Source organism: Cololabis saira, chromosome 23, assembly GCF_033807715.1.
Source record: "Cololabis saira isolate AMF1-May2022 chromosome 23, fColSai1.1, whole genome shotgun sequence".
Lineage (NCBI taxonomy): Eukaryota > Metazoa > Chordata > Actinopteri > Beloniformes > Belonidae > Cololabis > Cololabis saira.
The window spans coordinates 13,540,588-13,568,047 of NC_084609.1; the positions used below are offsets into that span (position 1 = coordinate 13,540,588).

Sequence of the window (27,460 nt, forward strand, 5' to 3'; positions counted from 1 at the left end):
TGTCGAGAAAAAAAGTTGAAATGTTGAGAAAAAAGGCGAAATTTCGACTTTATTAAAAAAAATCGACTTTTTTCTTAAAAACTCGACTTTTTTCTCGACATTTCGACTTTTTTGTCGACATTTCGTCTTTTTTCTCGAAGTGCACAATAAAAAAAATCTTCCACTCTCAAATTTTTTTCTCTTGCCTGGCCCTCTTCAGTAGTTTAATCATAAAATTAACAGCATGGTTTTATTTTGAAAGTGTAGCTGCTGTTGCCTTGTAAGCGGTGTGGTGACAGGAGGAGGAGGAGAGGAGAGGAGGCGCATCAGGGACAGTACAGCAGTCAGACTCTCACCTCTCGGGGTCTTTCATGTTTGCCAGCATCCTGCCGACAGGGACCCGAGCTGAGGATGGGGCAGCAGGTGCGGAGCTCCGTCTCCTCCCGGTGCCTGGTGCTCATCTTCATCCTCAGCGCTCACACATCCCCAGCCTCGGCCAGGGCAGAGCTGCGGCCGTGCGACAAGGTGAGTCTCCAGTGTTTATCTGTTGTATTATTATCACCCCCAGACCTCTTGGTGCCATATAAACACAAAAGCAGATCCTACTTTGCAATTAAACAAAAGCTTGGAGGTGCTTTTCTGTCATTTTTAATGCGCGTCGCTTACAATTGTGGCAGCAAGTGCAGATAATTACTGTGTGCAGGAATAAATAAACACCCTTGATTAGATATCCTAAACATTAAGCAAATTAAAAATGCAAACACATGCGCTGTTAATACATTTTTCATGGTATTTGTGGCTTAAAAGGTTGTGGGTCTGTAGGATCCTCTTCGGGCTGCTGATCGGCTTACGGTGCGATTCATGTCGCCTATAAACACGTTGAGAGTACAGCCTGAATTATGGTTCCGCGTTAAATCGACGCACACCTACGCCGTAGGGTACGGCAATATACGCCGTAATTCTGCGTTGCTGTAACGCGGAACTATAAATCAGCCTTACGCCGTCTGCTGGCCTCCACCCGCCCTCGCTCTGTGACCGGCCCGGCCGGGATTACCGCCCCGGGAGGGAGGGCAGGGACCCGGGCTGCTGCCCAGACACACCGGGGGGTTCCCGGCTCTCCTCTGGGTGAAGATGCTAGGCTCAATTATTGTGATATTTCAAAGTAAACCACAGCAATGCAGGAATTAATCTTAAAAATATAATTATTTGGAAGGTTAAAATTTAGAGAAGACCAAATAATACAATTATAAATAAAATTAAAAAAAAAAATAAATAAATAAAAGTTCCAGTAGCAACTCGTTAGCTTTCTTTGATCAAAAGATTTGAAACAAACAAAAGAAAAACCCAACTAACCTTGCTCTGGTTGCTTAGCAACTACATGCGTGTGGTAAAAGGGTATAAATTCTATACATTTATTTTATTTTATTCATTTACTGAAGGTTACTATTGTAATCGAAATAAAAGGTGTGTATATATATATATATATATATATATATACATATATATATATATATATATATATATATATATATATATATATATATATATATAATATAGTAGCAATATATGTATATATATATATATATATATATATATATATATATATATATATATATATATAATATAGTAGCAATATATGTATATATATATATATATATATATATATATATATATATATATATATATATTATGACTATATATATATATTGCTAATATATTTTATATTTTTAGATATATATATGCACCAGACACAACAAATCATCACTCTTTTTTATTACTTTTTAATTTCAGACTAAAGACAAGCCAAATGTTTTAACTGTGCAGTTATCAATTGCTGATTTAAATGATCAAACATGTTTGCCCTGTCGCTGTTGTGGCAAAAGTTGCAGAGCAGTTTTGGTTAACATCAACTTTATGTGGCCAAAATATTTTTAAACAAGAAAGCTATATTTGTCAGGGATCTTACATTTCAATGAGAACAGGAGAAAGAAATGATTTAAACTTCCTTGTTTGCTCCTCTCCTCCTTGATGACTCTGCTTCAACGTGGATTTGGGGTCTTACTCCGGTGTTGGGAGAGCTCAGTCAGCTGCTCTCCAAAGCTGATTGAACTTTCTGCCTCACAGAAAAGAAGAAGCAGAGATTTGCATGTTTACCGAGCCAAGAATTCAAAATAAGGCAAAGGTATAGAGTTGCATCGAAGGCAGAGATTGATTATCTTTAATTCTGCCTGTTTTATGAAGCAGCAAAAATAGCTATTGTACCGCAGGTTTGAGTTAAGTTACATCTGTTGGCCTAATCACAGTCTATACTTAACCACTTTCTCATTGATGCATGATAATAACAATAATATACAATGAGAACTGTGTTGTACTAAAGAATGAGCCTTTTAGATGTAAAAATGTTTCACTACTGTAAAAAGGTCCCCAAAGGGACAACAGGGGTTTTTTGTTTTTCAAATTCCACATCCAGTATCTCTCTGAATCACGCAGAGGCTATTACTTAGTCATACACACTAAACATTTAATTAGATTTTTGATTTCATTGCATGACCCAAGATGTGATTATTCCGTGGGTGGTGTTGCCAACTATGCATTTAATAAATTAGTTGATCTTGTAATTAAGGATTGCTCTCAAAAAAATTGCTGAGCTTGCCTATAACAGTAGGAACAATGAGCTCGAGAGGACGAGTGGCTCGATTTTGTTATCCTCAGAAAAAGACAAATGATAATCTGAGGTTTGTTTAACATACAAAAATCAATTACCTGCTCAAATTTTCTATTAACTATTTCCAAAATCTATAGTATTTGAATTAATGTTCCCTACTTCCAGGTTTATTACAGTTTGATACAAGATGCCTCTCTGTATTCACTCTTAATGTATACACAATCCAAGCGTCAGATTTCCACATCTGTGTAAGGTTTATTGTATGAGTAATTGGCTCTTCAGCAAGTTGAGATGGCTCACAGAAAGAAGCTTTAAACCCAGATTTATGGAGAGCTCTTGAAAACTTTCTACTTCAAGAATAAATTATAAAATATCTTTTAAATGCCAAACTTATGAGGATATTCACAGTGAAGTTGAACATCCATCCATCCAGCCATCCAACTTCAGCTTTTTTCAACATGAAAAATATCAAGAAATGTAGCAGATTTAGCATTTTAGAGGATTTATATAAAACAAATGTAGAAAACTTAAATTAAAAGCGTTAATTTAGCTATGAAAGGAACAGTGCACTGTGAAGGGATTGTTCAGTCAAGGTCTGTTTGTTCTGGTACAAACAAATCCATTATGTAATATGCACAGCTGTCAGGTTTCACGTGGAGCTTACTTAAATGCTTGTTTGTACACACAAGAACGTCATCTCCAGGTGAGTCTTTGAGATTTCGGTGTTTTTTCCAGGTAGTTTTAACCACAATCATAAAAATCTGCGTGCTTATCTTTGTTGTTCATGTTTATTTTCTGTCAAATCCTGGAACCTCATCACTGGCTGAATTTTATCCCCCGTCCCCTCTCGCTTCTTCCCCTCTGTCTCCATGACAACCGGTGCGAATCACCCCAGAGAGCCCTGAAAGACATTAGCCCGTGTCCTTTTTATCAGTCTCACCATTTCCCCACTGTCAACACATCAGCACAGGCCTTTATTTGTCCATCACACACAAAGAGGGAGCAGGTGAATCACAGCGCAGGTCGCCTAACCACATGTGAATGAAATGGTGTCTTGACTTCTGCTGCTCTTGTGGCAAATCCAACATTTGCTTGGTTGTTTTCGTGCTGGATAAGGGGAGCAGTTGCAGCACGGATAACCACATTTGTTGCTGCTGCAAGGTGATTTGCCATTTACAAGAGCTGAGGTTTATCAGCGCCGCAGACACTCATCTACACACAAGCTGTGTACGAACACCATTCTCATCACTGATTAATTCCCCCCAACAGAGGCTTTGCACTTTATTTCTATGACTGTTTTGGTTTAATTAGCTTGTGCTTAGACACTGGCTGCCTGCGCTCCTTTATTTGCCAGAGAGCAGCAGGTCCGGGGGAGGACGTGGACATGTGCCAGAGTGAGGCTTCGGTTTCACACAAAGTTGCATTCAAAGTACAAAGCATGCCCTTTTCACGGGTCGCCTTGCACAGCTGGAACTGATAATGAATAATCATTACTGACAAATTTGTTGGTGGTTCTTAATCAAGTCCCAGTTATACCATTAACCTTTTGATTAACTCTGTTGATACCTTTTTTTTATATATGTTCCGTATTTCTCTTCGTAAGACAAAGACGAGTAGCAAATCTCAGCCCTGCTTTTATAGCTGTTGGATCCTCATATTTAGATGGTACTGTTGCAGAAAATCTAACATGAAATAGCACGTTAAATAAGTCAACATCTGAAGATTAAGGCATGCCTCAGTTGTTAAAGCGGAGGTTAAAAGTTCTCATTTTATTGTTATTGCACATGTCTTGTGAATATAGAATAAGTACATATGATATAAACAGAGGTGGAGGTATATAATATATGTGTGTTAGGGCTGTTCGATTTTGCCCAAAAATAAAATCTCGATTTTTTTCTCTCAAAATCCGATTTTCGATTACGATTACGATTATTTTGTGAATTGACAAAAGGCAAAGAAATGATTTCAAATATGCTGTTTTTTTTATTGAACATTTGCTCCATTGGGCTTTAAGTGCAAACTTTGCTCTTATTAAACCAAAAATGAATGAATAAAGTGCAAATCTCTGTAAAATAAGTTGAAAAAAAGTTTTAAAAAATATAATAAAATATAAAGTTTTATCTCTGAAAAAAAAATCAGCAAATCAGCACTTGCAAACATACAGTAAGTTATATTTCCAATTAAATAAAACAAGACATTTTCTAATTAAACTAAACTGGGTCTTTGCATGCTAAATAATAATGCAACCCATGAAGGAGGTAGAGGTGTGTAATGTCACTCATTACATTTGCAAGTTTTTTGCAAGGAACACGAGCCGGTCTACCGCATCTGGCTTGAGGGATGCCCGGTGGCATGTTAGTATATCACCATGGTTACAACGCCCCCTCCTACACTAAAGAGCCTCTCCCATGGGGCACTTGTCGCAGGTATTGAGAGGTATTTCCATCAATCATTAATTTGGTATCAATCATTAATATGTGTGCAGACAAGGTTAAAAAAAAAAAAGAAAGAAAAAAATCGATTTTACGAGTTTCACATTTTAACATCGTTCTAATTTCATAATCGCGATTACGATTTAAAAATCGATTAATCGAACAGCCCTAATGTGTGTGCATGAATGTTTATTGCTACAGGTACCTACAAGTATGTGCTATAACTATATTTTCTGTTATATTGTATGTACAAGAAGTTCCACTGGAGAGCGGAGTCATTTTAATGATTGTTCAGTTGGAATGAGTATAATGTGACAACCATTCATCCTTGAAAACAGGCAGCTGTACCGATGACCTGCTGTCATGCTCTTAATGGACCCATTAGTGCTCCAGCGGTCAGTTTCCATGGGGAACAGGGTCAGCCTTCACTCCTGCCATGTTTTCTATTGTATGATCAGCTTTTGTTTATCAGGCAGTAATGTTCTCTTAACAAGGCGTGTGTGGCATTGTCAAGGCCCGCTGTTGTGTCTTTTGACATCTTAGTTCCAGGGTTTTGGGCGTACATAATCTACACAAACTTGAGTGGTCAAGGTTGTCGGCTTTGTGTACACCCGTACAGAAATACTTGACGTTTTCTGCAATATTTTTTAGTTTGAAGGGACCATATTGTGCTAATTTCCATCCATCTTATTTTAATATTAAGTACCTCTACAGTAGTTCTGCACTTAGCTTATTATTCCACAAGGACATCATTATTCTAGACCATCAAAGTTACGCACACTGCCTGGAGACCATAACCTTGTACAGAAAATCTGATCCATCTTATGGAAGACAGAGGAGCAATATTATTATAATTTATCGGCATTGGAACCAAATACATGCCTTCTTTTCTTTTCTTTTCTTTATTTATTCATGTGACCTTGGTATGACGTCAGTTTATACTAAACTGTTGCCATGGTAGCTTATTTATACCTGGCAGTGATGGAAGCCAGGTGGGGGCAATGAGGAGAAGCCAAACAGTTTTTGACCGTGACGTGGCAGGAGAATGAATGTTTTTTGCAATTGGTGGGGTTTGATACGTATTTTTGGGCTCAATAAGTAAGTAAATGGATTGCCATATCCAAACAGAATATAACTTTGGACTTAGCTTTACTATCGGTATTTATTGTCCAAGAGACTTCACAAATGACATTTCTCATAAATCTTTTAAACGGGCTCTGCTGTAACATGTCATACGTACATTTTCTGAGCCTCTGGTCACATGTAGGATGATGATTAATTGATGTAACATTGTAGATAAGTCAGAATGTGAAAAAGCCTGATATGGCCCATTTAAAAAAGCATTTGAAGACACCAGAGACTATTTTATATTGTAAAGGTGCGAAAACAGATTGTTCTGTATTTATTGTAATTCAAGTTGGTTATATGCAGTACTGGAGTTGAGGGGGGATGAGAGGGGATGGCATCCCCCCTGAAATAAAAACGGTAAAAATCATCCCCCCTGTAAAACTGCCATCCCCCCCTTTCCATCCCTTATGTCATTTGATCAATGAATGTGGTTTTACTGCTATTTCAACATTTTTCACCAGAAAAATAAATTATTTGACAATTTTCACCTGTTTCAAGTAAATTATCACTTGAAATAAGTAGAAAAATCTGCCAGTGGGAGAAGATTTATCTTCTCATTACAAGCAAAAAAATCTTGTTCCACTGGCAGATTTTTTCTACTTATTTCAAGTGAAAACCTACTTGAAACAGGTGAAAATTATTGTTTTTTACAGTGATGAGTCTTGTTTTAAGTGTAATAAGATTGTTTTACTAAAATGAGACATTTTAACTAGAAATAGGACAAATATTCTTATTTTGAGTTTTTCAGTGCTCCATTTTACTTATCCTGTGATGGTTCAGAAAACTGTTTTTTATTATTGTGTTTTGATGTATTTGATGTAAGCCCAGTGGATATTTAAAGCTTACAGAAGGCTGCATTTAACTGCTGCTATGTCATTCCTGCAGTATTTCTGCAGGTGTTTTGGTCAGTGCTATTATTTGTAATATATTATATTATTTGTAATCAGCACAAATTATCTGTCCCCATATGATAAAATCCACCATCCCCCCTGATTTCTTTTTACAACTTGAGTACTGGTTATATGTCTTATCTTTATACAAGTTCAAAACACATCTATTATAGAAGCAATATATCACATTTGTGATGTTTCCTTCCTCAGCCTGATGATGTCTTTCAGTGTTCGGTGTTACCCAATCCTGGTCCTCGGGACTCACTTCCTTGCATCATTCAGATGTTTCCTCGCTTCAGTAGAGCCAGTTCAGAGGATTGTACCACCACACCATTTGGTGATTGAGGTCTGTTCATGAGCCATTCATTTGAGACAGGTGTATCGGAGATGGAAAACCTCTAAAACATGCTGGACAGTGGCTCTCAAGGGACAGGACTGCATAACGATGCTCTAGTGAAAAGGGAGAAAATGACCAAATTTACTAGGATTCGTTCTTGGGACTGTACAGAGTTTAATGGGGGTTCCTGCGGGATTCAATCATGACTAAGAATCGGTCTCTGTGTGGTTTCTAACAGAGATAATCAGATGAATGTGCAAGACATCTCCTTCGGAACTGATCGGACAAAGGCTGGAACTCTGAAAACAGATGTATCTCTTGCTTCTGGTGCGGTAAACTGTAACCAATCAGATCAATGAACTACAACCAGCAGCAAGTGCAATCAAACTCTCACCAGAGCTTGTCAAATGAACATCAACAAAAAGACATAATTATCTGCTCTTCTTAGAATGGAGAAATACTTTGTAGTGTGAGATTTTACTTGTGCATTTTTCACATTATTTAGCTTCTAGAAAGCACTTTACTGTGTTGCTCCTTTATTCAGTCTGACAAACAGCACTTCTTCTTCTAAATGAACTCTTTACCCGGCAGACCTTTGCTTCTGTCTGAGATCAGGGAGCATATAGCAGGGCAATGTGAAGTTCTTTGTTTATACCCCAGGGTATTTTGACACACTACAGGGCTGGGGGTCAAGCCACGGATGTTTGGGTTGGAGGACAACTTACATTAACCTCTGAGCCACAGTTCCACCGTGGTGTTATGCTGTAACTGATGCTATTGCAGCATCTCTGCTAACCTTTCCATGATTTGCCCTTTTCTTGACTGTCGCACCCAATAACCATCCATGGCTGCTGCTGTGGGACGCCGGATGCAGAGCCGGATTAACGCAAAGGCAAACTAGGCATGTGCCTAGGGCCCGATTGACAGGGGGGGGGCCCAGACAGAGGGACAAATTTATTTATTTATTTATTTATTTTTTTTTGGTCTGCACACATATTGGCCGGGTTTCCCAGATCAGTTAAGTAGTTCTTAACAGCGAAAGACTTCTTTCAAACCTTCTTAAGGAGCCTGTGAAAGAAAATCGCGTTTCCCAGAGTCGCTCTTAGCTTAAGTATCTCTTTCATTAAGAAGGAAATGAAAGATGCTGCTGACCCAGTCTTTACAACCATCTTAGTCAACAAAGACTCACAGATCCAGCCGCGTCAGGCAAATCAATATCACACCAAGCAATGAGATATTAAAACAATGCACACCGCACAAATTTTGATCTATTTTATACTTTAGATTTATATTGTTTAGCATTTATTGGTGACAGCAAAGGGGGGAAAAAAAGAAAAATAAGGAATAACAAGTGTGTTCCTGTATATGCTTTATGCATTACGCACAAATAAAACGATCATCATGAATATCATGTATTTGATAATTTGGCTGCTATACAGCATGTTCTCGCTGCAAATCAACCGCGTCGCCGTGCGCGAAGCAGAACTGTTTTTATGAACGCATTCGTGCGTCAGCACTTCAGTCCCCTGGACGTGCTGTCGGACCGGGCTGTCCAGGCAGCCGTCACACCGATCCTCCTGCCGAGCCCGAGCGCACCTACACCTATGTGCTGACAGGGAAGCAGCAGCTGAAAGAACGGGATCCTTTGATGAATCGTTCATTACAGTCTCAAATATAATCAATGGTGTCGGTTTATATTAAAGAATCTTTTTGCCCAGAAGAAAAAAGAGCGAAGACAACGACCCATAACTATTTTCTTCTCTTGAAAAAACCCACCTGCACCGCGGCTTTAGGAGAAAAAGACGCTGCAGCGCGAGTCGGGATGCAGCATCATTCAGAAGAAGAGGAATACGTGCGAGGCGGGGATGATCTCTGCAATCTGAAGCCCTCTATAATTGTAAAAAGAATTTCACTTATCACGGGTTCTTTTTGGAACATAACCCCTGCGAAAAACCAGGGATTGCTGTAATTCCACGTTGCGATTTGCGAAACTCGCCTTCTCTTGGCTCATGACCGCTCATGTTTTTGAACGCACACACACGCCCACCACGTTTCCTCCCGGTCTCTGCGTGTGGGGGAAAAAAGCCTCACTGTAGCCAGAAATAACGGAGTAACGCACCGTTTGGGTCATTGAATTATATTTATCATCTTAATTTTTCATTATAACGCACAGGCAGCAGGGAATTAGTGCGTTAGGTAGCAGTGCTGCATGTGAAAATGCGCTGATAGTGATCCGTGATCGATTTGCCTGGCATCGATTGATTTGGTTTCAGAACCGGACAGCTGCTCCAAAGAGCTTCTGAAAGAGCGAAACTAAAGAACGGTGTTAAGAAGTCATCTGGGAAACACCCGTATCTTAGGGTTCTCTCTTAAGTGAAACCTTCTTTGAACCTCTCTTAAGTCCTTAAGAGAGGTCGGATCTGGGAAACCCGGCCATTAATGGTTGATAACATGCCGGTAAAAACTTAAGGCATATATATATGTGCATTATTACTATATTTAGTATACATACATATATATATACGCATACATACGCACAGGGCCGCCGCAAGGGATGTGCGAACCGTGCGACCCCAAGGGGCCTCGCGCCCCAAGGGGCCTCGCGCCCCAAGGGGCCTGGCGCCCCAAGGGGCCTGGCGCTATGGGCCGGTTTTTTTTTCCCCAATTTTTTTTTTTTTCCTTTTTTTTTCCTTTTTTCCCTTATAAATATCAACAGTCACGTTCCGTTACAGACCTAAATATGTACTAGTCTGTGCATATCAATAAATATATGTGCAATGATGACGCGTGTCTGTTGTTCAATACAACTGATCAGACCAAGCGCGGACACAAGGTGCTCTGATCCAGACGGGTGGAGTTGGAAAAACTCACACAATGTCGAGAGAACGAAACAGATTCAGGAAATTTCCATCAGGGCATGAAAGTTTAATGCCTCTCTGAAAGGCACGTTTGATAAATTTGTTACAAAAATCACCGATCCGCCCGGGTCTCAAGCAGCCATGGAGCCCCGCGTCGAGGCAAGCCCAGATGATGATGAGGCAGGGGAAGGTATCCAGTATTTTGCTAATTGGAGAGTTAAAATTGCGCATATAGACACCCGATCTGACCCGAAAAACCCAAAAATTTTGCGAGAGCCCCCCTGGCCATTTCACACAGGGCCTCGAAAATCTCACAAACGGCTCTGCATACGCATACACATACATACATACACATACAGACATACATACTACAGCACACTTTGTCTTACTGCAAATTCTATTGGTCTTTGTAGATTTGACTTCTTATTTAATTATTCAATTTAATCAACACATTTAATTAAGATTTTCTGCAAAATGCTCACAATCGATAAGATAAGGATAATTTAATAGCATTTCATAGAGCGTTGTAATAACGTATAAATAATAAAAATCTAAAAATAGTCTAATAGACTGTTTAATATACAACACATGACTTATTTTGGAATACAAAGAACCAACTTGACTATGACTATGCTATGTAAAATGTGAATTTTCATTTCATTTCATTTCATTTTTTATTTATTCCATATCATGGAAATAGTTCACATATGTTCCATTCCATGATGTATTAAGTTTTATTAGTAACTTTGGTAAGTTTAAGATTTCAATTCATAAATAACACCGATGGAAGGGGGCCCAAAAATCACAGTCTGCCTAGTGTAGTCCATTTATTTAATCCGGCTCTGGCCGGATGGGTCAAGACGCCATAGCTGAGCCTCGAAACTCAAACAAGTTTGTCTTGTGATAACTATCTTAATAAATCCAGAGAGAATCCAGCTGTTTTATGATGTTGAAAGAGGAAAAGTGAATGTGAATCCTGCAGTCAGGAGGGAGTTGGCTGATTGAGCTGCGCTTCTATTCATAGAGCTGCGGTACCAGCTTGGCTGGAAGTTTATTGATCCATCGTGCCTTTGTGTGTGTGCTATTGTGTGTGTGCTCTGCAGACGGACTACTACTACCAGTACACGGAGTGTGACAGCACAGGGTCACGATGGAGAGTCGCAATCCCGCTCAGTCCAGGCTCCTGCTCAGATCTTCCCCCGCCAACCAGAGGAACGGACTGCTGTGAGTGGAGCCGGAGTGTGTGTGTCTGCATCTGTGTTGCATGTAGATACACCCCAGCATAAGCTCTCCTCTCCTTCAGCGTTCTCCTGTCCATCTGGGATGTTTTTGGAGATGTCCATGCAGCAGTGCACGCCGTGTGCAGCCGGTTCCTACTCTCTGGGCAGCGGCCTGCGCTTCGACCAATGGGACGCCATCCCCGCAGGCTTCACCAGCCTGGCCAGCTTCCTGGACCCGGGGCCCAACGGAGAAGACATGCAGTCCTGTAACAGGTGACACAGACCACACAGTACACATTTATTAATACACTATAATCAGTACTCGAGTGGAGGGGGGATGAGGGGGGATGAGGGGGGATGGCATCCCCCCCTGAAATAAAAACGGCCAAAATCATCCCCCCTGTAAAACTGCCATCCCTTATGTCATTTCATCAATGAATGTGGTTTTACTGCTATTTCAACATTTAGAGTCATCACCAGAAAAATAACACCAGAAAAATAACTTATTTGACAATTTTCACCTGTTTCAAGTAAATTTTCAATTGAAATAAGTAGGAAAATCTACCAGTGGAACAAGATTTATCTTCTTATTACAAGCAAAAAAATCTTGTTCCACTGGCAGATTTTTCTACTTATTTCAAGTGAAAATCTACTTGAAACAGGTGAAAATTTTTGTTTTTTCCAGTGATGACTCTTGTTTTAAGTATAATGAGATTTTTTTTACTAAAATTAGACAATTTAACTGGAAATAGGACAAATATTCTTGTTAAGATTTTGAGTTTTTGCAGTGATCCATTTTACTTATCCTGTGAAGGACAGAGTCATATTGATAAGTTCAGAAAACTGTTTTTTATTGTTGTGTTTTGATGTATTTGATGTAAGCCCAGTGGATATTTAAAGCTTACAGAAGGCTGCATTTAACTGCTGCTATGTCATTCCTGCAGTATTTCTGCAGGTGTTTTGGTCAGTGCTATTATTTGTAATATATTATATTATTTGTAATCAGCACAAATTATCTGTCCCCATATGATAAAATCCACCATCCCCCCTGATTTTTTTTCCAACTCGAGTACTGACCATAATGCTAAAACAGAGCTACAGTCACAGTGTTTTATCCGTGTTCCAGCTCGTCATGGACGCCGCAGGGTGTGTACCTGGAGTCGAATCGTGACGAGTGCACAGTGTCTCTGGTTTATGCCGTCCACCTGGAGAAACAGGGATCGGTCTCCTTCACCTACCAGTACCCTGACAATAACATCTTCTTTGAGTTCTACGTAAGCACCAGTGATGACATCTTTTTTTTGTTAGATGTTTTCTTCAAGGAAGCAGGTGTTGTCTGGATAAGAAAGCCACTTCTGTCTCTCAGTACTTTTGATCACATGTACTCAGGTCCAGAATGAGCAGTGCCAGGAAATGGCCCAGACTGATGATCAGAAGTGGATTAAAGTTACCAACAACGGAGAATGGGACACGCACACAGTGAGTGCAAGATTCTGCCTTTCTGAATCGATGCGGTAAAACCCAGGGAATCACGTGTGTGTATATTCCTTTCAGGTGAGCCTGAAGTCTGGTACGAACATCCTGTACTGGAGAACGACTGGGATTCTAGTGGGAGGGAAGATGGTCAAGCCCGTGCTGCTGAAGAACATCCAGATAGAGGGTACAAACTTACTCACATGCACTCACATACACACTTTAACACTCAAACTGAATACCGTTTTACATTTGGGAGGGATAAAGTCGATATGAGGAAGGTTTTGTGTTCAGGTGTCGCCTACACATCTGAGTGTTTTCCATGCCGGCCCGGTTGGTTCAGCCCGATGCCCGGCTCCTCGTCCTGCCAGTCATGCCCCAGTAACACTTACTCCGTGAAGGGGGCGTCTTCCTGCACAGCCTGCCCTGAACACCTCTACTCACGTATGTACGCGGTGTGTTTTCTTGGGATTTCCACCAGTAAAAATGTCCTTTTTGGAAGTGAAGCTTCACAAATGCGAGGCCAAAACAAGCAACGCTAGACCCTCAAATACAGCAAAGCTCATTGTCATCATCGCCTAGCTCAGGGGTCGGCAACCCAAAATGTTGAAAGAGCCGTATTGGACCAAAAACACAAAACACAAATATGTCTGGAGCCGCAAAGAATGAAAAGTCTTGTATGTATAAGCCTTAGAATAAAGGCAAATGGCAAAATGTCAAGAAAAAAGTTGAAATGTCGAAAAAAAAAAAAGTCGAACTGTCGAGAAAAAAAGTCAAAATGTCGAGGAAATAGTCAAAATTTCAAGAAAAAAGTCGAAATGTCGAGATTAATGTTGAAGTACAATTTCGAGAAAAAAGTTGAAATGTTGAGAAAAAAGTCAAAATTTCGAGAAAAAAGTTGAAATGTCGAGATTAAAAAGGGAACAAAAAAAGAGAAAAAAAGGAAAAAGAAGAAAAAAAGGGAAAAAAAGAAAAAAATTAAGAAAAAAAATGAAGAAAAAAAGGAAAAAAAAGAAGAAAAAAATGAAGAAAAAAGGAGAAAAAAGGAAAAAAGAGGAAAAAAGAAAAAAAGAAGAAAAAAAGGGAAAAAAAAGGTCAAACATTTTTGAAAAAGCTCCAGGGAGCCACTAGGGCGACACTAAAGAGCCGCATGCGGCTCTAGAGCCGCGGGTTGCCGACCCCTGTCCTAGCTACAAAGAGTTTAAAAACTAAAGAAAAAAAAGTATATATATATATATGTTTTGTGCCCAGTAGAAACTGCAAGACATGGCCATTTCATTACCTTTTGTTCAGTTTGGTTCACATGATTCAGCATTAAGTGGGCCAACCTTCATTTGTGTGTGGCTCAGGTTGAGAGTACTTCATGCAAATCAGGATTTCTGGCACAAACTCTTTCCCTTCTGGAAAAACATCACCAAAATTGAACTATGGGTTGTCAGTTTAAAATGAGGACGGACTCATTGGTGTTTCAGGAGAGCCGAGCACCAGACAGTTATCTGTAAAAGAACCCACTGGACAATTTACTAATGAAGCACGGCGTCATTAGTAAATAGCAACAGCGGTGAATGTTGGAACACGTGTGCAGCCGGTCAGGTCTGTCTAATGTGTGAGTCCCTGACATGTTGTCGTGCTGCGTCGCTACGCGGCGGCTCACTGTGTCTCTGTTTGACTGCCGTCTCAGATGAGGGGTGGGCAGAATGTCGAGTCAGGCCACCGTGCTCAGAGAGGGATTACTTCCAGATCCACACAGCCTGCGACAGCGAGGGGAAGGTCAGCCAGCCCCACACACACACACACACACACACACACACACTGACCTTTTTTACCTGCGTGAGGACAGACTATCTGAATAAACAAAGAGGTTTTGGATGACATTTTATGAAGATCAGTTGACAGTTAATTTGCTTTTGCCTGATTGTCTGGGACAGCCTGCTCAGATAAATCCAAACCTCAAGCCAAGTGAAAAAGAAAATATCTGCCTTCTTTCTCATCTAAGGTTTCATGCATCAGGACATTTTTTTAAATCATTTGCGCCATAATGGTTCTTAAAGTTAGTTAAAAAGCAAACTTCAATGAACTAAAACACATTAATTGTTTACAGTTTGATGCTAAAAATCTATCACATTGTTTTGTGAAGAAATTTTGGTCCAATTTTCTTTAGAGTGTTTTGCTTCCATTTATTGAGGTTTGTGAACATTTGTTTATGCAAAACTCCCTTCAGGTCCTGGCGCAGCATTTCAGTCAGGACTTTATCTGAGACGTTTTTCCCGTCATTCTGTTGTGGGTTTTCTGGTGTGGTGGGAATCACAACCCAATCTAAACTAAGCTGTAGTTCTTGGATCTTGTTGGATCTGGTGAACTTGATGGTACTTCTGGGCAGACTGGCAGTTGTCTTAAATGATTTCCACTTGGGAATAAGCACTTTGGATTTTAATCAGATAAATATTGATACAGTATACAGTGATTGAACAGAGATTGACAAATAAGATAAAAGCACTCTCTTGCTCCTCTTGATACATTCCCATAACCTGTTAGAGTAAAATAATGTGGGAGGTCTTCGTCATTTCTCCCTGCTTTCACATCAGTCAAACAAAACAGAGAGCCACTAAGAAAGTGGATTCTTGGCACAAAAAAACAAAACAAAATCCATTTGGAAAGTTTTTCTATAAAAGAAGAGAATGATGTCACCTTTTACTGTGATCATCAGCTTGATCGGGGCATTGTATCCGAAACTAAAGAAGTCTTCAAATGTGATGAGAAAGCAGGACGTAAAATGCTTAGTGAACACTTCTGATGCCATCTGATCCATATTCCACTTTCTTGGCAGTCATCCATGACATTGGTCTCTGCAAAGCAAACCTGCCGTTCCCCTCGCTAACGCTGACTTCTGTGGCTTTGTTACAGACGCAGGTGCTGTATCGTTGGGTGGAGCCGAAGATCTGTGTGGAGAACGCCACAGGGGCCGTGAAGCTGCCCGCCACGGGGCGGAGAGAGCCCTGCCCTCCCTGCAACCCTGGCTTCTACAACAGCAACGACTCCACGTGTTTACCCTGCCCACCCGGCACCCACTCTGACGGCACCTATGGTAAAAGTGCACGCGCCCAGTACTCGAGTTGTAAAAAGAAATCAAGGGGGATGGTGGATTTTATCATATGGGGACAGATAATTGTGCTGATTACAAATAATATAATATATTACAAATAATAGAAGTGACCAAAACACCTGCAGAAATACTGCAGGAATGACATAGCAGCAGTTAAATGCAGCCTTCTGTAAGCTTTAAATATCCACTGGGCTTACATCTAATACATCAAAACACAACAATAAAAAACAGTTTTCTGAACTTATCAATATGTCTCTGTCCTTCACAGGATAAGTAAAATGGATCACTGCAAAAACTCAAAATCTTAACAAGAATATTTGTCTTATTTCTAGTTAAAATGTCTCATTTTAGTAAAAAAAAAAGTCTCATTACACTTAAAAAAAAGACTCATCATTGGAAAAAACTACAATTTTCACCTGTTTCAAGTAGATTTTCACTTGGAACAAGATTTTTTTGCTTTTAATCAGAAGATAAATCTTGTCCCACTAGCAGATTTTTCTACTTATTTCAAGTGAAAATGTACTTGAAACAGATGACAATTGTCAAATAAGTTATTTTTCTGGTGATGACTCTAAATGTTGAAATAGCAGTAAAACCACATTCATTGATGAAATGACATAAGGGATGGAAAGGAGGGATGGCAGTTTTACAGGGGGGGTGATTTGGACCGTTTTTATTTCAGGGGGGATGCCATCCCCCCTCATCCCCCCTCAACTCCAGTAGTGCATGCGCCCCTCGACGCTTGGGATGTTTCCTTTCCGAACTCTTGGACTGCTTTGTGTCCGTGCAGTTACAAACTTTCTGACTGGAGCCGCACAATCACAATATTGCCCAGGAAAGTTATTACAGCATATAAACAAAGCGTTTATGTGTTTGTGTGTGTGTGTGTGTGTGTGTGCACCAGCATGTGCTGAGTGCCCTGCAGGTACCGAGCCGGTGTTGGGTTACGAGTACAAATGGTGGAATGTGCTGCCCTCCAACATGAAGACTTCTTGTTTCAACGTGGGTAATTCAAAGTGTGATGACATGAACGGTGAGCATAGCAGCACCACTGTGACTGAGGCTAGGGGACAGCAGGCACGGACCAGTGGGGTGTGATGCACGTGCCTCGTGTCTGTTGCAGGATGGGAGGTTGCAGGGGACCACATTCGCAGCGGAGCTGGCAGTTCGGATAATGACTATCTCATCCTCAGCTTGCGTGTTCCCGGCTTTAAGTAAGTTTGGGAGCCTTTTCGATGACAGAAGGAAGCAATCAGTCTCTAATCATCTCCAAATTGTCTTTAAGATGAAATGAAAACATGTTTGTTTGCCAGATCGTGTTGGTAGTAAATGTTTGTCTGTGTGTTGCGGCAGGGTCCCCGCCTCACTCTCAGGGATGACCGGGGGTGAGTTTGGCCGGATAACCTTTGTGTTCGAGACCATCTGCTCTGCCGACTGTGAGCTCTACTTCATGATGGTGTGTGTTGGTTTGGAGCAGAAGGTAGAACTTAGGTGACTAATTCACCAGCGAGCGAGACTAGGCACTTTGTTTTTCAGAGGGTCCAGTTTGTTCCGATGTTGTCCTCATAAGTGTTCGGTAATCCATCACGTATTCTCTGTCTGCTCCTGGCACGCCCCCTGCAGGACGTGAACAGGAAGAGCACCACGGTGGTGGAGGCCTGGGAGGGCAGTAAGGGGAAGCAGTCGTTTTCACACAGCATGACCAGAAATGCCTCTGTGACGTACACGTGGGCCTTTCAGAGGACCAACCACGCTCAAGATGTGAGTCAAACACATAAGCCAATACGAGTTTAAATGGTTTGTGTTTGTATTCTCAACCCTGCAAAGACAGGCGTTTGAAAACAGATGGATCTATTAGTTAGTTCATCTTTATTTCGGTCAATTATAAGCATAAAAAATCAATAAGCAAGATAATAAACATATACAGGTTTTTCTTTGGTCAACATGGTGCTTATTTTGACTGAAAAGGTCTGGACTTGAAGCATAAAGTGTATCTTTTAACATAATAGAATATGCAAAAAGAACAAATGAAGTATCATGAGGCTACACAAAATAATAATAATAATAATAATAATAATAATAATAATAATAATAATAATAATAATAATAATAATAATAATAATAATAATAACTTTAGTAATAGTAATAATAATGATAATAATAATAATAACTGTAATAATAGTAGTAATAATAATAATAATAATAATAATAATAATAATAATAATAATAATAATAATAATTATTATTATTATTATTATTATTATTATTATTATTATTATTATTATTATTATTATTATTATTATTATTATTATTATTATTATTATTATTATTATTATTATTATTATTATTATAATAATAATAATAATGATAGCTCTGAAAACAGAAAGTGAAAAGATGCTAAAGAAACCGACAAAACCAATTTAGGTTGTCATTTCATCTCATGCATGTGTATCGTGTCTATACATCAAATCCTACATACGGTACTATTCATGCATATGTTCATACCGGTACACGCACACACACACCTACACGCATACATGTGTACATTCTTCTTTGTTTGCTTATTCTGCTTCTATATAAGTGTCCATTACCTTTGCTTTGAAAAAGAAGCTTTGAAAAGCTTATACCGGTATGCTTTTATTGAGTTTGCTAATTTAAGGTTGTTGTCTAATGAGTTCCACAGTTTTACTCCTAAAACGGATATACCGGTACATCTGCCCTTTGTATTTGTTCTTACTGTTGTTGTCTTAAACATTTCTGTTCCTCTGAGGTCATGTCATCTATGTGTGCAGGTCCGTCGTTACGTCAGCGACACGGTGAAGATCTACTCCATCAGCCTGACAAACGTTGTAGACGGGGTGGCGTCAGCCTGCCGGGCCTGCGCTCTGGTACCACAGAACTCCCAGCGGGCTGGCTCCTCCTGCGTTCCCTGCCCAGCCGGATTTTACATCGACAGAAACACCAACCGATGCCAGGAGTGTCCCCCCGACACGCACCTGGCCGGGCGGCACACCTACGGCCAGGACGCCTGCATCGCCTGTGGACCCGGGAGCATCAGCAACAAGGTAGAGACCCGCTCAGCAGGGCGTCTCTTCGTCCTCAGAGATTGGAGTGATTTAAAAAAGGCTCCAGACTGCAGCCATTTCTTCACATTAGTGACACTGGGATGTTTTGAAATGATATCCCCATTTGTGCACAACAGAATACAGAAAGAAATTACACATTTTACCATATTGTGAAAAATATTCCCTCATTTTTAATTTAATGCCACAAAATATCTTATATAAATTTGGACATGAGCAACAAAAGACTGTAAAAGTACATGGTGTTAAAAAGAAACACCTGGAGGAATAACCTGCAAAAGATCAGTGATATGATTGGATGAGAATCGTCCAGAAGCAGAATAAAGATGGGCAGAGCTTCACCAGTCTGCCAAAAAATCTACAAATTGCTAAAAAATTACTTGAATACAGCTGAGAAGATGTGAATATCTCATCATCTAAAGAACAATCATTTCATCAAAAAATTGAGAAAAACTGGAGAAATCCATGTATATATACAGGACAATGTCAAAATGCCTGTGACGTTCAGGCCCTCAGATGATAATTCTGTATTATACATAACAGACTAAGGAAAACTTCCAGAAATCACTATCTAGAAGCACATGTCACCACTCCATCCACAAATACAGGTTCCAACTTTAACAGGGTAAGAATAAGCCATATGTAAACATGATCCAGAAACACTATAGTAAACATCACATCATCCCAACTTGTTTGAGACATGTTGGACTTGAGGATGCAGGTGCTTTGTTGAGACTTGGAAATATTACCCATGACCTCCCCCATACAGCAAATTAAACTGTGTGACTATCTTCCTACCGGGGTTGAGGCAGCCCTGAGGTGTTTGTCAATCCGTGTCGTGACATTAAACAGTCCACAGTCGCTCTCATTCTGCCCTTTTGAAATATGAGTTAATCTTTTAAAAGAAACAGAAGATTAGATCCTCCTTTGACACTGCAGGGCCAAGTGGGGCCACGCTCAGCAGTTGAAAAGCAACGACTCAACAGCAAACGTCACACACGAGACACATAAAACGCAGCAGCACTATTAAACAGGAACTCTGCAAGAACAGACGCAGTGATTAAACTGCAACATGTCCGACGGCAGCATTTTACAGGAAGGAGTCAACTCATCAGTATACTGAAGGAGTTACTGTACATTTTAAGTACATCCAACTGTAAAACAAAGGGACAGCTGCTGTACACTGAATTCATGAGTCACATTAAATAGTTTTGGAAAAATTAAGTTTAAGTGACTCAGAAATGACAGATTCTGTATGTCTGCAGCTTGCTGGAAATAACACTGAAGAATCAACCATATCAATTACATCAACATACTGTTTATTATTTCAACCTCAGTACTGATAAATACTAAAAACAAATGCAATCGTTAATATGAGCCCGCTGTTTTATTTTAAATGAAGAGATTCCTATCTGGCTAATGTATTTATTCAGTGACTATTTTAACAAAACAAAACAAAAAAGTTTTTTTCTTTTATTGCCTTTGTTCTCTAAAAGATCTACTTCATCATCATTTTAATAATTTGAGGTGTATTCATTTCTATAATTTGTTAATTGCAGTCAAGATAAAAATACATATACAGGTATATGTTATGGTAAAGTCCATTTCAGTGGCATTTATTTTTTTCCCCACTGTAATCATTTGTTATATTTTGACAAAAGACGAGTTCTCACAGGATCTACAGCAATTTTTTTAAGGGTCTAAATCATGTTGATTCACAAAGAACAACTAATTTGTAACTAATTATTATGATAATTAAATAACCTAATAATGTGAGGTTATTATTATGACTCTTATCGTCTTGTCTGGGTTGTAGTAAGAAGTTGCTGTGTTCTTGTTTCTCTCAGGAACATTCGCGCTGCTACAGCGATTGCTCTTTCACCTACACTGAGAACAACCGTACTCTGATGTTTGACCTCAGTGCCATGAGCACCGTGGCCTCGCTGACGATCGGCCCCAGTTTCACCTCCAAAGGCACAAAGTACCTTCACATGTTCAACATCAGCCTGTGTGGCCACGAGGTAGCTCCTGCTACGGTTCACCACAATGTGTCATGTGTGAAGACCAAAAAACTATTCTGTTACAACAATTCACTTCTGTCTTTGCAAGTTTAATTCTGTACTTTGAAGCGTAAACATTTTAAAAAATGTGAAAAAATTTATATTTTGCCTTATTTCTTTTTTTGTCTGGGGCAACACATATCCAACTAATATGAATCCTTTATTTTTATTACAGAAAAGAGCACTTCGAGTTATTTACAATACGCATTACAGAGAACACACCGACAGATTATTTATTGAATCAAGATTACTGAAACTCGATGATTTGGTTAAGTTACAGACACTCACAATCATGTACACAGCTAAATGTAAAGCATTACCAGTAAACTTACAATACATGTTTATTTTCAGTTCAAATAATGAAGATAGTCGTAGAAAATTTAATTTTAAACATCTATTTGCCCGAACAACTTTAAAGCAGATGAGCGTTTCAATTGTTGGAATTAAGTTATGGAATTCATTACATTATGATTTAATGGGCTGTATAAACATATTTCAGTTTAAAAAGAAATTTAAAGAGAAAAAAATAGCAATGTCTGGATGAAATAGTCAACATTTATGATATATGCTTTGTGATATTAACTAAGTAATTGTGCAGACCATCTGTTATTATTGTTCAATTTTGTTTTGAGGGAGGGGCAGGTATAATAAGATTTTCTTCTTCCTGCTCCTTTCTGGTTATGGAATATGCTTTTGATTGTGTTGTCATTTTACTTGTTTTTTTTTTTTGTTTGCATATTTCCATGAGGGGAATAAATAAAAATGAAATGATTTTTTTTTTCATGCAGGATTGTATGAAATATACAATGTCGAGTGTTACTACAGCAACTGAGTTTTTTTTTTATTTGCATGGTCATGTCCTCCCAGGGGAAGAGAGCTGCCACGTGCACTGATAACGTCACCGACGTGTCCAGCAAAGACGACCAAAGCGATTTGGCTCAGTTTGTCAGCTCAGTGGACAGTTTCATCTGCCAATCAACCATCATCCCAGCGGATGGGCGGGGTTTCAGAATGGCCATCTCCTCCCAGTCCATCAGCCTGGCAGACACTTTTATCGGTATGACGATTGTTGACTAAAAGTACGTGGCTCTCTGATGATCAGCTAGTAAAAATTGCTTCCACTGTCTGTGTTTCAGGAGCAACAGTGGATGCTGTTCTCAACGGCGTGAACGCTGAAACAGATCTTTTCCCAGAAAATTCAAAAGATGTCCCAGACATCAATTTCTTCTATAGGTAAAGTATAAAAGACAAAACCAATGTCTGCATTAGTTGAATGTATTTAAGTCCTAACCGTTTCTCAATTTTGTTTTAGGTCGACGCAGATCACGGCCTCATGTGACCAGGGTCGGAGTTCAGTAGTTACAGTTCGCTGTAACCCAGAGAAGTCTGAACAAGGGGAACTCTCTGTCCCCGCGTAAGTGTGTCAGCCGGGACAGAAATACATCAAATAAACACCTTTAAAATGAACATACAACATCATATTTTACATTACGTAAGTTCAATTAAATTTTACTTATCATCTAATACAACAAAAGTTGTCTCTAGGCGCTTCCCAGAGACCCAGAACATGACCCCTGAGCAATTATTACATAAACATAACAGAAACAATGGCAGGTAAAAACTCCCCTAGTGGGAGAAAAACCTTAAGCCAAACAGTGGCAAGAAAAAAAACTCCCCTTTAGGAGGGAAGAAACCTGGATTAGGACCTGGATCATAAGGGGGGACCCTCCCGCCGAAGGCCAGCTGGGCAGAGCAGGAAAAGAGAGATCAGACAGAGAGAATGAAGAACAGCGAAAGTAGAGACACAGGCACAATGGCTAACTGGTGCACTATAGGGATGCTTATATAAACAGATTTAGACAGCAGACACTGAGGTGGTCAGAGGTGGGGGTGGGTGCAGGTCAGCATGCAGCTCCTGAGGCTCTGGCCTGCAAACATGCACGGAAGAGAAAAGGAGGGGGCAGTCCAGCACAACGAACTACAAGCACAAATGTGTTTAGAATTGATACATTCTGAAATCCCCCCCAAAAGAAATCTATGATAAAAAAACAGGTAAAATATGTCAAAACACTCTTAAACATTCTACAAAAAAAAGAACAATAGGAGGTTTTTTACTGATAGGGACGTATCATCAAACTTTACATGTTTTGAGGAAATGTTTAGGTACTTTAAAATGGTACAATCTATCTATCTATCTATCTATCTATCTATCTATCTATCTATCTATCTATCTATCTATCTATCTATCTATCTATCTATCTATCTATCTATCTATCTATCTATCTATCTATCTATCTATCTATCTATCTATCTATCTATCTATCTATCTATCTATCTATCTATCTATCTATCTATCTATCTATCTATCTATCTATCTATCTATCTATCTAGCTATCTATCTATCTATCTATCTATCTATCTATCTATCTATCTATCTATCTATCTATCTATCTATCTATCTATCTATCTATCTATCTATCTATCTATCTATCTATCTATCTATCTATCTATCTATCTATCTATCTATCTATCTATCTATCTATCTATCTATCTATCTATCTATCTATCTATCTATCTATCTATCTATCTATCTATCTATCTATCTATCTATCTATCTATCTATCTATCTATCTATCTATCTATCTATCTATCTATCTATCTATCTATCTATCTATCTATCTATCTATCTATCTATCTATCTATCTATCTATCTAGCTATCTATCTATCTATCTATCTATCATGAACACGATATACAGTAAAACAGGATTATGTGTTAAATGTAAACAGGCTCTGTGTCTTGGTGTGTGTGTGTTTGTGCAGCTCTTGTCCTGCAGGAACATGTGATGGGTGCACGTTTCACTTCCTGTGGGAGAGCGCCAGTGCCTGCCCTCGCTGCACCGAGGACGACTACCACCAGATAGATGAGGTGTGCAAGGGAGGCGTCCAGGTAAATAAAGAGTCACATCATTCCGTGTTACACGTTGCTTGGAACTTACTTGGAAAGGTCTTTAAATTAATTACTAAATAGGTGACTATAATGAAAATCTTTCATTCAAAACAGACTTAAAAAATGTAAAACACATTTAAATTTGTATATCCAGTCCCTGAATTAAGGAAAATATCTTCTGGGTTCTCACTTTTGAATATGTAATTGATCAAACAATAAAAAGATGCTACTGTATGACCTTGTCCAGGTCGACCGTTAATGTAAAGGATATTTACCATATTATTGAGAAATGAAAATCTTTTCCTCTCAGGAAACCTTTTACGTCTGGAATGAGCCGAAGTTGTGCATCAAGGGTGTGTTGCTACCTCCTCGAAGCTCTTCCGCCTGCGAGACCGTCGCTCTGTGGCTGAAAGTTGGGATCGGAGGCGGCGCTTTCACGGCCATGCTGCTCGTCTCCCTCACCTGCTATTTCTGGAAGAAAAACAAGAGGTGAGAGGGACCTGCCAATTTCCCTCACAAGCCTTAGCCTTAGTCTCTGTGCAGACTAGCATGCTCATTAAAGTCACGTTAAAATGTTATTTAAATGAGGTCAACATCTGTCATCAGTGCTGCAAAGAGGCATGGAGGCAGCAATCATAGTGTTAGTGTGTTCTTAAGGGAAACAACATATTTATAACATTTATAACTTTTCAAAATATATTTATAGGTACTGTCAACTTGATCAACTTTTGCTGATTGAACAGTTGTTAAATGGACTCTTAGGACATTTTTGGATGATCTGGGCCACTTTTAAGATTTAAGACCTACAAAGACTAAAATTTTCAATCTGAAATTTGATGAAAATTAGGTATAATATCTTAGGGAGGCGAGGACTTACTAGTGTGAGACTGAAAATGCACATTTATTTAAAGAAAAACATCAACAACAAAATATATATATATATATATATATATATATATATATATATATATATATATATATATATATATATATATATATATATATATATATATATATATATATATAGTCGAAAAAAAGCCAAAAAAATATCATTTTTGGACTTTTTTTTCAAATGAAGTTTAAGAAATGTCCTAGAAAATTCAATTTTTGTATTTTTATTCAGTATAGTAAACATTTAGAATTTTTTAAATATACTTTTTGTTGAATTAAGTTATAAAGAAAAGTTTTGAATATTCACCCCAAAAAATAAAAAATAAAAAAATTTTAATCCAACTAGATGTAATATTTTAAAAGATTTTAAGATACTGAAGTTATATTTAATTAAATGATTCAAGGAAACAGATAAGCCGGGGGATGGAGGGCAGCAGGGCTGTTATTATCTCATATGATGAGTCACCTGAAAAAGAAAAGAAAATGTGTTCCAGCAGATGCTGCCTGTGCTGAATGATTTGCTGTCTCATGGTGATTAAGTCCTTGTGGTCTGTGGCCAGGCTGGAGTATAAGTACTCTCGTCTGGTGATGTCTGCCAACAAGGAGTGCGAGCTGCCAGCTGCAGACAGCTGTGGCCTGGCTGAAGGAGAGGAGCCGGAAGATGATGTGGTCTACACCCAGAAACCCTCCCTGCTGGGGAAACTGCGGGCCATCGCCAACAAGGTGTGCAGAAGCTTTGTGATCAGCTTTACAATGTTACTGCATCATTTCCACACATATTCACTAAGTCCATAGTTTCCTTGCGGTTTGATCATCTCAGGCACCAAGGAAATGTCAAACTCAACAGGACTTCATAAAAGCCCTTCACTTTATGGTCATTGTCTCATAGTTTTACCAATGCAAAACCTTGAGGCAATAATACCAGAAAAATCATTCTTGTCTGTAGAAAACTCTGTAGAAAACTGAGCTTAGGCTCAGTTTATTTTTTTCTTCCGATAGATAATTTTAACCTTTTTTTTTCTTTTTTTTTTAATATTTGGCTTTGTTCAAGCGATGTTTACAAGACAATTTGAAGACTCAGAATCAGAAGATCACTGAGCCCAAAAGTCTAATTAGCAAAATATAAACTTAATATTTAACAAAATGCTTGAAGAAGAGTTTCTGACTGTTTTAAAGCAGGAACTTAAACTTAATTTTGTGTGGATTTTAAGAATATTCCTCACCAACCTGGAGTTTTGCAATGCTTTTCTTTAACGAATTTCTTTTGTCGTTTGAAATAAAATACCTTTTAAAGTAGGGCTGGGCGATTTTGGACAAAAATAAAATCCCGATTTTTTTTCTCTGAAAACCTGATTTTTGATTTCGATTTCGATTTTTTTGGTAAAACTACAAAAGACAATGGAATAAATTGTTTCAAATATTTTATCTTTATTTTTAAAGAAAAATAGCAAACAAATTTCCCTATTGGGAATAAAGTGCAATTGAAAGATACTGTAAATCCTCCTTGAGTTTAGTAAAGTGACAACATTTACAATTTTCTTGACCAAACAAAGATAACTAGACGAGCTCTGTCTGGAATGCAGCCAGCTGCAAAAAAGGAAAATCGATTTTCCGATTTTCCTTTTTTTTTTACATCGATTGTGATTAATAAATCCGATTTAGATTTAAAATCGATTAATCGCACAGCCCTATTTTAAAGTATCTGGGTATTTTTGTTGTTGTTTTTTGTTTTTTTGGGGGGGTTAAACTTTGTTCAGATGTGTCTGACCTTTAATCTGATGTTTGTGTCTCAGCATGAGGGCGGCGAGAGCAGCGAGTCTGTGCAGCTGAACTCTCAGTCGGATCAGTGGGTCCTCGGATAAGAGACAGTGAGTTTGATCGTGGAAAAGCAGTGATGGTGTCACTGTCTACGTCCCCATGAGTCCCCGCACCCTTTTCATTGTGGGGGGAACCACTGCAGAGCCCTATTTTTCGAGGACACTTTGGACAGTGGCTTTTACTCCTTAACCTTCAAAGAACACACCCCAGATTTTAAGCCATGGATAAGTGGCAGTAACTGAAAGAGAAACGGACTTGAATGTTTTGTTTTTTTATTTGTTTTGGTTTGTTCTTTTTTTTGTATGTTTTGTATTTTATTTGCTATTTTCTGTTCAGTCGTGTATTTATATCAATGTTATGATGAAGTACCTTTATTAAACTCCTGCTTGACTTTGGGATTTGTGGATGCTTTTTCTGCCAACAGGTTTATAAAAGTTTATTAGGAGCTCAAGGTTAGTTTGGTGTTTTTAAATCACTTTTTAAGTCACTTTTGCTTTGGGGGACAAACTATAAACCTGCAGTAAATTATACAATGTGACTGATATTTTATCATCTTGTTTGTGACTTAATTATAG

At 38.8% G+C, this 27,460-nt stretch overlaps 1 protein-coding gene across 2 annotated transcripts; it reads left to right on the plus strand.

The window, feature by feature from the left end:
- The first annotated feature begins 298 nt into the window (after window positions 1-298).
- LOC133424259 (endosome/lysosome-associated apoptosis and autophagy regulator family member 2-like) lies at window positions 299-27,331 on the plus strand. Of its 2 annotated transcripts, none has more exons than XM_061714750.1 (22): window positions 299-504; window positions 11,393-11,513; window positions 11,593-11,782; window positions 12,636-12,783; window positions 12,899-12,988; window positions 13,064-13,169; window positions 13,277-13,426; window positions 14,664-14,752; window positions 15,887-16,067; window positions 16,990-17,118; window positions 17,209-17,299; window positions 17,439-17,565; window positions 17,709-17,846; window positions 18,878-19,150; window positions 21,016-21,189; window positions 22,096-22,285; window positions 22,365-22,461; window positions 22,541-22,642; window positions 24,050-24,176; window positions 24,487-24,665; window positions 25,628-25,790; window positions 26,861-27,331. In XM_061714750.1, exons 1-22 carry the CDS (start codon window positions 391-393, stop codon window positions 26,927-26,929), a joined length of 3,048 nt encoding a protein of 1,015 aa, XP_061570734.1. In that variant the 5' UTR covers window positions 299-390; the 3' UTR covers window positions 26,930-27,331. The 2 variants fall into 2 exon arrangements, with proteins under 2 accessions (XP_061570734.1, XP_061570735.1); XM_061714751.1 differs by having other exon boundaries at window positions 17,439-17,541; window positions 26,861-27,330.
- The last annotated feature ends 129 nt before the right edge of the window (window positions 27,332-27,460 follow it).